General features: G+C 43.4%; 1 protein-coding gene across 9 annotated transcripts in view; it reads right to left on the bottom strand.

Annotated features, from left to right (window-relative positions):
• The window catches only part of phactr1 (phosphatase and actin regulator 1), a 351,167-nt gene that overhangs the window by 35,303 nt on the left and 302,596 nt on the right, over positions 1-13,268 (bottom strand). For 7 of the 9 annotated variants that reach the window (XR_011349791.1, XR_011349793.1, XR_011349792.1 and 4 more), the window contains 2 exons: positions 11,282-11,337; positions 6,033-6,094 (listed from right to left, as the gene is read on the bottom strand). Coding sequence is in view for 5 of the 9 variants with exons in the window: in XM_069913379.1 (XP_069769480.1) it covers positions 6,033-6,094; positions 11,282-11,337 (118 nt within the window). In the remaining 4 variants the exon portion in view is untranslated. Of the gene's footprint in view, positions 1-2,120; positions 4,145-6,032; positions 6,095-11,281; positions 11,338-13,268 lie in introns of those variants that run through there. The other 2 variants (XM_069913380.1, XR_011349795.1) reach the window with 2 other exon arrangements.

Raw genomic sequence — 13,268 nt, forward strand, 5'->3', positions numbered from 1 at the left:
TGGAACATGTATTAATGATTCACATTTAACTAATTATCTGTGATGATAATTTTGTAATTGTTGATAAAATCAAAAATAAAATATTTTTTAAAATAGTAAATCAGCCATGATGGAATAGCAGAGCAGACCGCGGGCTGAATGGCCTAATTTCTGTTATGGTCTTATTGATACTGGTAGAAAGGAGAAGAAGAGAAAGAAGCTGAGAGGTGATGGGAAGCGGTTAGAGGGCTGAGACAGGAAGGGAAGGAATTGTGGGAATTTCTCCTTGCGGTTATGCAACATGCCCTCACCAGGACACTAGGGATCATTCTAACCACAGTGCACAGTCCTTGACTGTGCTCTCACAAATGAAGGAGGGTGGTGCGGGGCATACAGAGGGACAGGAGGGAATGATTCTTGTAAACAGCTGGCCACCTAAGTGGCAAGATCAGCTCTCATGCCACAGGCCGAGTGAAGTTGCCTGTTGGCTGCAGAAGTGGCACCATGGATCTGCGAGGAGTTCTGGTGCTACCAAGAACCTACCAAGGTGCATGTTTGTGAAATGCACTGCTGTGTCCTGACACAAAGGGTTGGGCGAGGGTTGAGGGGGTTGCGAGATGGCCCTGGGGCTTCAGCCTATGCGCTGTTCCATGAAGACGTCCAGCTGACCTGCCACCTCTGCGGGGAGTGGGCTTGAGCCCAAGGAGAAGATGCAACCACACATGCAGCTGATTGCTCCAACGTGTAGTCAACAGTTTCACAGCTGGGACACGGAGCCCTGCCTCTGCATTGTATGTCACAGGCTCCTTGTATGCAATCATGCCTGAGAGAACTGAATCTATTTTAGCTCCTTTGAAAGGGAAATGTGTAAAGCACTGTCCACTCTGGAGAAGTTCGAAACACTCCACACTCTACTTGTATTCTGGTTCTTGGAATATCAAGTTGCTGCTTTTGAGCTGAGTTTGTGTGGCTCGCCTTTGATGGAGAAAACTGAAGAAGTTCAAGTGTCTCTAGCTCAATTTTGAGTTGGGTTGCTCACAATACAATCAAGGCTAATGGCTCTTGCAACCTTGTAGGCCACCAGCTCCTCACCCGAGTCCGAGATTGCTGCTATGAATGCAGAAGATGCCAGATTTCCACATGGTCTTGGTTATGGAAACACGAGCACCCCACACTTGTGACCTCAGTCAGGATCAAAGGGGGAGGGGGGGCTTCTATTTCAAGACAGAAGTCCAAGGAAGCATTTGGGACTGCCTCAGTAAATGCATTTAAGACAACAATGGAAGATTTTAAAAGAATAGGGGAATTAAGAGTATAGGGGAATAGTCAGGTAGGGTGGAGCTGAGTCCATGGCCAGATCAGCCTTGATCTTATTGAATGATGGAGTGGGCTTGATGAGCCGGACTTCTACTATCTTCCTTCTTCCTTATATTCCAAGAACCCCCTCCCGACTTCACTTCCTCCATCCCATCCCAGTTACAACACCCTCTTTATGTTCCCCGTTGTATTTCATTCAAAGGAAAAGTGCACACACCCTCTCACCATTTTGGACCTCCAAGGACTCTTATAACACCATGTGGAATTCTACCAAGGTTAATTTTGCTCCCTTCTCCATATAACTCAGCAGTGAAAGCTATTCTAAAGCCAAATCTGCTTCTTTCTGAGCTGGTTGCCTTTCCTCTTGAGCTGATCCTTCATACATTGCAGTCTTGATCTACTGTTCGGGAGCCACTGAATTCTTCCATCCTAACACTGAACTGTCATTTTCACTAAGTTTTACTGTCAACAATGATTTCATTGTTATTATTTTCATAAAATACTGCAGCATTTTATATGAAAATAAGCATTTCGGAGCAACGCTTGTGTGCAGTTCAGGTCACTGCATTCCAGGAAGGAGGGAGGGGTGGTTTTGGAGAGGGTGCAGAACAGGTAGCAGATGGAGAGATACAGACCCTATGAAGGCAGGTCGGTTGAGTTTTACTTTGAATCATGGGAAGCCCAGTCATTGTGTTTCAGTGCTTTATAAAACACACAGATGCATTTGATACAATTTATTATCCATATTAGAATTTCAAATTGCATGCTCATGAGTGAAGAAAAGAAAGAGTATAATTCAAATAAAGTTCTTACTTTGCAACTTACTACATGCAGATGGGTTGAAATTCAGAAGGTAACAAAGCGGATTAAATCTGCATCTTTTAATAGGGAGATGCCCATTGCCTTAACTCAATTCAAGATGTACATATTTGTCTCACACCCTAGACTCCAACTTTTACACTCCATAACAGCCACCAACACTCGCCATTCTCTCCCATGCCACAGGACTCCCAACAGTTAAAGCAGATAGGTGGGAGGTAGCTTGCATCCATTTGCTTGCTGGAATGAAAAGGGTGCTGGACATTGAGGGGAATCCATTGCCAGCAGTTAAATCTACACTTGGTCAGCTTCTCCTCACAACTATTTCTGAAATGAAAAATGTGTGTGGTGCAAATCTCGCCTCATCCCAACCCCACACACCTGCTTCTGCGGCACGCATGCACATGCCTGCTTCTGCAGAGCACAAATGTATGTGTGCGTGTCCTTCTGTTGCATACATGCTCATGCTTGTGCCTGCAGCCCTCTTGCATACGCCTGCTCTGTGTTCCTCACGCATATGCCTGCTTCTGTGGTGCACATCCTTGTTTCTGTTCTCACACACATGCCTGTTCTGTGGCCCTTATGCACATCCCTACCATACTTCTGTGGTGCCTGCTCCTGGGCCCTTCTGCAAGACACACACACCTGTTGAACTTATCACTTTCGCTTGTGCTTGTCTCATTGGACCCTGATGTTTTTCTCTTGTCTTGCTCAGCCTTTTTTCACTTTTTCATAATGTTTCTGAAGCCCTCTTCCAATAGTTCCCAGTTTCCCAAATAATGACCTCCAGTGTTCTGCCATAGACATCTGGTACCTCTGATAGCCAGGAGGGCTCCTACTTCTCCCTTGATAAACAATTTTCACCTTTAACCTCTCCAGTCTGGATGAACCTTTTGTTTCTTCCAGCCCATTCACAAGGATCATGGTCTTAACAATGATTGACGTTATTGGACAGGGTGTGTGGTGGGGTGGGGGGGAAACTATTTTTCCCATTCACTCTGATCTCCCCTCCCTTTACTTCTTTTCAAGGCAATGATTGCTGCATCAGTGCTACTTTCTGTTATCAATCCAAAGTCAACATTTCACCAACATCGCTTCCAGATGCCTCCTGTCTTTTCCTGCACACTCTGTGTCTCCGACCTTTGCTTCCTCACGCTCTCCACCTTTGAGGATATCCAACACTAAGTCTACTTATTCCCAAGTGATTTATACTTCTGAAATCTGCCACTTACTTCATTCCATTTACTTGCATTTTCTAACTTCAATTAAAGTTCTCTTCGGCACAGGTTGACTATATCCTGAATTGTGTTCAGTTAATTCCTATTCTCACATCTTCCTCTTCATTCTGGAACTATGATATTCTTTTCTGTTGACAACTTCCATCCCAACAGCCACCACATTTAACTGACTATCCTCCCACTGTTAGCAGTGCCTGGCCCTGACCAGGCACTTCTTTCTCTCCCCTCCCTCTCAGCCTTCCGAAAGAGATCCTCCTCATGACTGGCTAGAGCATTTCACATTGACAGCATGCAACAGGTCCTTCGGGCCAACTCATTCATGCTGACCAAGTTTGCATTCTGGGCTAAATCCCATTTGCTGGAATTTGGCCCATATTCTTCTCAACCCTTCCAATCCATAAATTTGTCCAAATTAATTTTGAACTTTTTAAAATTATACCCACTTCTACTGCTTCCTCTGGCTCCGTGTTTCAGATATAGACTATCCTCTGAGTGTAAAAAGTTGCACACAGGGTCCTCTACAATGATCAAACTTGGGAAAACACTGTAAGCCATGCCCTTCACAGTTTTACAAACCTCCTGTCACCCCTAACGTGGTCCTCTACCCAGCATCATTCCCCACACAGATCCTGAGGCAACGATTTATTGTTCTGTCCAATCCATGAAAGTGTTCTTGTTGATCAAATGCAAGTTGACAGCAACTTTGGTGAACATCTCCACTCACCCACAGGGGTGACCATGAGCTTAGCATTTTCATTAATTGTCTCAATCTGTGATCCATCCTTAGCTTGCTACATTGCTCGAATGAAATAAAAACAGAAAATCCTCTTAATACTCAGGCAGCATATTTGGAAAGAGAAACAGAGGTAATGTTTAAGGTCAAAGACTCTTCACCAGAATTGTGGGCAGAATCTGGATATCTCCAGTGCTGTTCAAGAGTCAAAACACACTTGGACAGATACAGTATATGGATAGGAAGAGTTCAGATTGATACAAAACAAATGGAGATAAACGGAATGAGCCCAGAATGCCAGCATGGATGAGTTCAGCTAAAAGGCCTGTTCCATTGCCATTGACTCTATGATCTGAAATGTTAGTCCTTCTTCTCTTCCCACAGATGCTGCGTGACCTGTTACCATCATATTTGGATTTGCAGCATCTGCTGTTTGAAGAGCAAAACACACCTCATCTCTTGACAAAAGCCTTTCCCCCCTTGATGGTCAGCACTGACTTCAAGAATTTCAAAGAACATTGAATATTCCAGCAGACTACAGGCCCTTCAGCCAACCTATGAAAACCTACTCTACCACAATCTAAATTTCCCTGCCACACACTCATACCTCTCTATTTTATATCGATGTGATTATCTAAGTTTCTTCTGAATATCCGTATCGTACTAGCCTTCACCACCAGCCCCAGTAAGTCTTCCACGAACCCATTACTCTCTGTACAAAAAACTTACCTGTGACGTCTCCCCTAAACTTTCCTCCACTCACCTTAAACCGATGTCCCCTGGTATTTTCTATTATCACCCCAGGATAAAGTTGCTGCCTGTCCACTCTGTTTAAGCCCATTATAATCTTTTATATCTCTGTTAAGTCACCTCACATCCTTTGTTGCTCCAAAGAAAAAAGCCCGAGCTCTGTTAATCTTGCTTCATAAGGTGTTCTCCAATCCAGGAAACATCCTAGCAAATCTTCTCAACACCCACTCTAAAGTATCTGCATACTTCCTATAATGGAACAATCAGAATGGAATGCAATACCTCAAGTGTGGTCTAATGAGAGTTTGATAGATCTGCAACATTACCTCACAGCTCTTGAACTCAATCCACTGACTAGTGAAGGCAAATATACCATACGCCTTCTTAACTAACCTATTAACTTGTGTGGCAGCGTTAAGAATTCTGTCATTAATCAGATATTCACCCTTCCAGCTCGATCTTCAAAGTGCATCACTGCACTTTTATCCATATTGAACTCCATCTGCTTCTTCTCTTTACCCTGCATCCTGTCTATAACTCACAACAACCTACACTATCCACAATACCTCCAACATTTGTATTATCAACAAACTTACTGATCCATCCATCCAATTCTTCATCCAAGTCACATATAAAAAAAATCACAAAGAGCAGAGGTCCCAGAACAGATCCCTGCAGTCACCATGAGTACTGGGAGAATTTGTTCCAATTTCACATCAAGCTTACACTTCACCCTCCCAACACAAAAGCATCTGAGTTTATGTAAAAGAATACGATGGCATGATTAGTGTAGCAGTTAGTGCAATATTATTACAGCATCCACATTCTGGTTTCAAATTTGTTCTAGTCTGCAATTAATTTGTACATTCTCCCCATTTCTGCGTGGGTTTTCTCCGAGCGCTCTCGTTTTGTCCCACCCTCCAAAAACATATGGGGATTGTTGGTTAATTGGTGTAATTGGGCGGCCTGTACTCGTGAGCCACAAAGACCTGCTACCATGCTGTAGACCTAAATTTAAAAAAATTAATTTTTAGTGAAACTGGTGAAGTGCAGTTCAAAATCTGTCAGGATGAGTTCTGAAAACTAAGGTTTGTGACACTGAGTGAATTAAACAACTTGCATGCTGTTGAGTTCACTGCCTGTGACTTGCATATTTCTCTGTACCAAAGAGTCCAAATCAAATTGCTGCAACTCACCTTCCGTGTTAGTCGTCTTTTAATTTCTCGCTTTTCCTCCTCTTCTTCTTGTTCATTCCTCGCTATGGAGAAAAATCAGTAAATTGTCTACATCATGAGACTAAACAATATTGCCTGATTTACAGCAGATATGACGTGTGGGTTAAACAGAGATCAAACTGTTCATGCCCCCTTTTCAAAAGTTGCCCATTGCCAACATATTGAAGCCCTCTGGGTCACTGCTCCTTCATTAATCATCTGCTCATCGTAAGTAAGGAGGGTAGATGTTGGCTGTTGATTGCATAACTTTCAAGTGCATTTCCAACTCCTCAGATAATGAAGTAGCCCTTTCATGAAGGCAACTCAACTTAGACAATGGTGAGACGCCATCCCAATGGTAGCATGTAACATTTGCACTCCCAAATACCTTCTAATGTTCATCTCTACTTACAGGAGATCCATCCATCTCATCTTGATATTCAACACCACTTCCATTACTCCATTTTCCACCCTTAAAGTCTGAGGTCCACGATGATTGGTGACTTATTGGACATCCAGACAAATGCAGCAACATGACAGAGGCTGCATTATTTTGCAGCAAGTGACCCTTCAAGGCCTTGCACCAAGAAGTACACTCTCCTCTTGCCTGGATGAGGGCAACTCCAGCAACACCCAGGATGCACAACACCATCCAGGAACAATCAACCTGCTTGGCTGATACATCCAGACTCACTGTCTCTTACTAAACACCAAGGTGCCCACAACTGTGAACAAGTAAATAAAAAATACTATTTTCCCTTTAACAACTCTCTTAACAATCTCAATGAAGTCTTTCCTTTCCCTCTTCAGTGATTTGTTACTAATAAATAAAACTCTCTCCTTAACCACTCCAGCACAAATAATTCCCATTTCTCTAATCTCCTCGGCAGCTTGTCCCATCTGCCTCATCTCATTCTTACTAAATGATTTGAAGGCTTCAATTTCTATGCAGCTTTTGCTAAGCATTTTATTGTTTAGTTTGACAGTGAGTTTGCCAGCTTTAGCCCAGTGGTAGCAGCATGCCTCGTGACCCCTTTGGTTAAGATTCACCACTGAACTTAAAGATGCAAACTGGGTGAAGATCTGAAGCACTCTTGCCTTGTTCCAGGAGCTGCCTCTCAGATGAGGTGACAATCACTGATTCGCGTGAATATAAAATATACCATGGCATTTTTCAAAGAAAGTATGATGTTCTTCTGTGATCATGGTTCTCAACCCCACTTAAGCAAACCTCAAAGTTCATTTGGTTTACTTGCCTGAAAACTCATCAATGATTACAGCTTTGTAATAACTGCCTCAACTGAAGATTCCCAGGGACATTACAGTTCTCAAATCTGTGGTAAGCTCCTCCCCGGTTTCTCATTCATTTCCCCATTCCTGTCGTCTTTCCTCTAGCTCTCCAACTGCTTCCCTTCCTTCCCCTATCAGAACTACCCTTCTTATCCCTCTGCCCTCTCACCCATCTCTTCACAGCTTCTTCATCTTCTTCACCCTCCCACCTATATTCACCATGATACAGTGCTCCTCCCCCTTCCCTTTCTTCCCTTCTCTCATCTTCCCTGTCTCTCGCTCCTCCCCCTCCAAACTCTTTTATTCAAGTGTCTCCCTGTTTCTCTGATTCCTGACTAAAGCCCCAGGCCCAAAATGTTGGTTACCCTTTTACTTCCTATGGATGCTGTGTGATCGGCTGTTTCTCCAGCACATTTGTGTATTGCAAACTTTTGCCCATGTTGCCCCACTTTGCTCATTTTCACCCCCTTCACTGCTATATGCCACTATCCAGCTGGATCAGGTACCTCAGTGTGTGGGCAGCAGTCCCGTTACATTGAGCTGAAAATCAGTAAAACACTGGAATCTCAAAATAAAAACAGAACACTCAAAATATACAGCAGGCGGGCCAGGATCAGTGGAGATAGAAACACAGATAATGTTTCAGGTGAAACACCCATCATCAAAACATAAAAAGGTTAGAAATCAGGCAAGTGTAAGTTGAAGGGGAGAAGCAAAACAGAGTTCAGATCCATGATAGGCTGGGGACCATAGAAGAATGTAAATCAAAAATGGCAAGAGTTCCTAATTGCTTTGACTTCTGCCTTTTACTCATTCTCATGGAAGTTTTCCACCCTCCATTAGCCTTCCTCCTCCCTGTGTAGATGCTGCCTGACCTGCTGAATATCTCCAACGTTCTTTGCTAAGAATGTAGTTGGAACTTTTCTTCATTAAGTATGTGTATGTCTCCCCTGCAAGTACTTGGGTTTCCTCTCTAGATCCCTCCCTTTACATCCTAAAAGATGTCTAGGTTTGTAGGTTAATTGACCACTGTGAAGGTGTGCAGGTGAGAAGTAGAAATAGGGAGGAGTTGATGAGAATGGCAGGAGCATAAAGTGATGTGAGTAAAAATTAGTGCATGATGGCTAGCACAGACTGGAGGGACAAAAGGGCCTGTTTCTGTCCTGTGTGTCTCTCATTCCTAAAAGAGTTGGAGATTAAGAGCAAGATGACCAGTTGGATACATCTACTGCCATCCCAGGATATTAAAGCTTTAGAGACATGACTGACATCGGTAAACTCAGATCAGAGGCCCTTTATTGAGACCAAAGTGTGTAAAGGGGTGGAAAAAAGTGCAGAGGTGCCCAGATGTAATAGGTCAGAAGGTGAGAGAGAGACAGGTAGTGGGAGAAACTATGGGGAAGGGTTGAAGGGAAGTTGAAGAGGAAATTGAGTTCTGGAGTAGGTGAAGACAGGATGGAAACAGTGGAACCAGATGGAGGAGGGGGCTACCTAACATTAAAAAAATGTCATTAGATATAAGGCAGTCCATGAGGAATACTATGTGTTTTTCCTCAAGTTTATGTTTGGCCTCATCCTGACAGAGGATGAGGATGAAGATGAAGACAGACAAGCTACTGTAGGAATAGTTGGCAGTCTGGAAATGATTAACTGACCAGTAGGCTGTATTCTCATTGGATGAATACACAAAGCACGTAAAAATATTGACCCAGACATAATTGTTATTGGTTAACAACACTGGCATTTTTGCTCACTCCTGAGGAGGGAGATAAGAGATTGGAACCAGTGCCTTGATCTGGACATTGATGCTGTGTCTCAACCACAATGCTATCAGAATTAAGTACCTGTGGTGAAACACAGAGGTCTGTGAGCGCTGAGATTGTAGTAAAAACACACAGTAAATGCTGGAGAAACACAGTTGGTCTTGTAGTATCCTTAGGAGGCAAAGATATATTACCGATATTTTGTGCCTGAGTCCTTCTTCAAAGTAGAAGCAAAAAGCAGGCAGGCATCTGAATAAAAACTGAGATAGAAAGGGGGAAGAATGGGAGGAAGAGGACTCCAGACCCACAAACAAAAGGTGATAACTGGATATGATAAGAGGAAAGGTGAGAATTGATTTTGGCTCTGTAAAAGGAGACAGAGAGAAAAGGGAAGAGAGAGAGAAAGAAGGAATGAGAGGAAAGGAGATGGAGATTAAAAAATTGGGGGGGGGGGAAGATGGGTTTAACCACAAACCAGAGAAGTTGCTATTAATGCTATCCAGTTGGAGGGTGCCCAGATGGAAGATGAGGTGTTGTTCCTCTAATTTGTAGGTGGTTTCGGTTTGGCATTGCATGAGACCATGGACAGACATGTCAGCAAGGAAATGGGATGGGTAAATAATAGGTGGCCACTGGGAGATCCATACTATTGCAGCAGACAGAGTCAAGGTGTTCAACGAAGAGATCTTTCAGTCTGTGCCCAGTCTCTCCATTGTAGAGGAATACTCAACACCTGATGGCTGATCAGTTAGCTTTCATTACAATATTTATGATCTATTCCTTTAATAATAATTACTTGAAAATTAGAAATAAACACCAAAGAGCTCGGAGTGAAGATGGATGAAAGAGGTCTTAATGGAGGTATACATGATTATGAGAGACATAGGGTGGACAGCCAGCTCTTTTTTCTTGGGATCACAGTAGCAAATACCAGAGGACATATGTACAAGGTGAATGGAAGAAAATTTAGAGGAGACATCAGGAGTAAGTTTTTTTTTACAGTGGTGGGTACCTGGAATGTATTGCCAGGCATGGTGGTGGAGGTTGGCACAATAGGGACATTTTAAATACTCTTCGATAGGTACATGCATACAAGAAAAATAGGTTATGGGTGTGAGGTAGGGAAAGTTTAGATTGTTGAGTAGTTTTATGTTGATCTATAATGTTCTGTAAGACTTGTGCTAAATGTGCATGTTAGGTGAGGAAAGATCATTCTGTGATCCTCAGAGACAGACAGTGGTTTTACCAACATATAAGCTTTGGAGGTACATGTGCTACTCTTCATTCAATCTAAAAGAGTGGGCAGTTTCCTCACAAAACCAGCCTGTCTCTCCCCACGCTCTCCCTTTCCTCTTTAGACCAACTTCTCTACCTTCTCTGCTCTCAGTCCTGATGCATGGCCTCAACCTGAAACATTGACCATTCCTTCACTGTTCAACTCCACATAGATGCTCCTTGCCCCACAGACACTGCTCGACCTGCAAATATTCCCATCCCACAGATGCTTCTTGACCTGCAGACACTACTCAATCTGCAGATGCTCAACATGTAGACGCTCGACTCACAGGCACTCCTTGATCCTCAGTAGGTCCTTGACCTGCAGATAGTCTTCAACCCACAGATGCACTTCGACCCTCAGTATCTCCTCGACCCCCAGACAGTCCTCAACTTGCAGTCTTCCTCCCACAGATACTCCTCAACCCGCAGACGCTCCTTGACCCACAGACAAACTATCCAGCTGATAGTTTTAAAGCTCCAGGCTCTAACAGCTGCTGACTCCATCTTGATGCAAACAACTGTTTAGGAGCATGTCCTCACTCACTCAATACCTCATCAATGAATGGGAACAGAACAGAGCTTCTACAGCATCATATTGCCCTCTCATGAAAGCCTGCACAGCATCACAAGAGTGATTTATTCTTTCACATCACAGAATGAAGAATAACACACAATGGGTACTAAGACACAAAGAACAAGTTTGTCCAGCAAAGTAAAACAACTCTAAAACCCAATGGGAGCTGGATTTCTCATCTAGATTCCAAAGAGAAATTACTGAGGAGAAAAGACAGGCTCGCCACTACCCACCTCCCCCCTCCCCCACCACACACACCTCCCCTCCCCCACCACCCTGCTGTTGTGCCCCGATCCAAGTTCTGATCATCCTGCAGCACCACTTACGTTTCAGGATGTTCCTTTGTTCCAATTCTTCTGCAGTCGGCCTCTGGCTTAATCGTCTGTGAAAGGAGATCAGGATGAGCGCATGCCCCATCACTTCATAGCAGGCCCCCATGTTCGAGCACTGCCATTATACCTAGCTGAAACTGGCAGATTGGTAATGGCTAATGTCAATTGCTCTGTACAGAATTTAAATGACCTACTAATGGAGCTGATGGCTTTAAAAAAAAATCCTGCAACCACAAGGTCTGTGCCCAAGATGGCAGTGCCTACCCTGGGCAGTGGGCCATGAGGGGTTTCAAGGAGCAGTGGACTGGTGCAGAACACACACCCCATTGAAAAGGAGAAGCATGGGAGATGATCCTATAAGGAAGGTGACCATGGAAGCGGGCCAGCAGCTGAAGGACCCACACAGGCCACGGGTGACTTGCAGCCGAAGGACTCTCATAAGCTGCTGGAGACTGGCTCATGTGAACCAGGTATCAGAACTGGGATTCGAGAGGGTGCTGAGATCAAGAAGATGTCTCATGGACCCTTGGGCACTGAAGGCTCCCTGATTGTATCAAAGATTTTGATCTCGTGCCGCCAACGGTTTGAACTGCAGAGCATGAAGGAGTAATAGAGGCAAATCCATGGAAGGGACTCTTTTTTTGCTTCTCTCTCTCATTGTTAGGGGTGCTGAGCAATATTCATGGATACTCTTTGTTTGCCTTACAGCAGACAAAAGCTGAAGTATATTATATAGGTTACATTTTTATGTATATTATGTGACAATAAATGGAACTTTGAACCTTGGCTGCTCAAACTCATCCAGCCTAGGGCAAAGGAGGTAGACACCCATTTCATCCTGTTTTATCTGATTCACTCACACTGAACTATTAGGTTCAAAGGAAATTTGAAACATCAAAAAAATTGTCTGAATACTTAAAGCAATGCACCAAATTGCAAGGTTATGAACAAGCTGTCAGAATAAACTGTAGAAGCAGGCACAATTATAACATTCAAAAGACATTTGGACAAGATCGATGCATAGATGGCGCTGTTAGCACATTGGTGAGTGCAATGTCTTTAGCAATGACCCGGGTTCAAATCTGCTGCTGTCTGTAAAGACCTTGTCCGTGACCTGCATGGGTTTCCTCTGGGTGCTCCATCTTCCTCCCATGTTCTAAACATATATGGGGTTTGTAGGTTAATTGGTGCATTTGGGTGGCATGGGCTCACAGGCTGGAAGGGCCTGTTACTGAGTTGTATGTCTAAAATTTTACAAGATATGGACCAAACACAAGCAAATAGGAATAACCCAGAATGACAACTTGGTCAGCATAAAGCAGATGGGTTGAAGGCCTATTTCTTGGTTTTATGACTCCATGAACTATCTTCAGGTTTATTAGGTATTGTCCACCAGATTCAATTAATTAGTTCAGAATGGGTGTACTTCAGATTCTGAATAACACTACAGCAGGTGCGGAAAACCATAGGAAAATAAGAACGGTTTGGAAATGATCAACTTGTCAGATGACACCTGAGGAAAGAGAAAAAACTTTTGTCCTCAATATTCATGGTGTTGACGTGTTAACTGTTCTTTCTCTCTCTCGCTCTCTCTCTCTCTCTTTCTCTCTCCAGATACTAGTACTTCCTGGTTTTGCTCTTGAGATCCAGCTAAAGTTGGAGGAGAGAGTTGAAGAGGAGTTGTGACAGAGTATATGGATATATTTTTGGGAGATAAATTGGGAAAGGTTTGTTAGAGTAGGTTACATACAAACACTTTAAAACATCCTATTTGAAATACTGGAGCTCTGCTAATGCTAGACATATCAGCTCCACAGCTTTTGCAAGAGCTTTGGAGAATACCCAAGAGACTTCATTAATGGATTGTTGTTTACAAAAGGCAACAGATGAAAAATCTTGTTGGAGCTATAGATTGCCTGGAGTTGTTCTGAAGGTCATGTGGTTTTGCAAGTAGAGAGAATCAAACAGGCTTTCTGTGTGT

Source organism: Narcine bancroftii, chromosome 1, assembly GCF_036971445.1.
Source record: "Narcine bancroftii isolate sNarBan1 chromosome 1, sNarBan1.hap1, whole genome shotgun sequence".
Taxonomy (NCBI): domain Eukaryota; kingdom Metazoa; phylum Chordata; class Chondrichthyes; order Torpediniformes; family Narcinidae; genus Narcine; species Narcine bancroftii.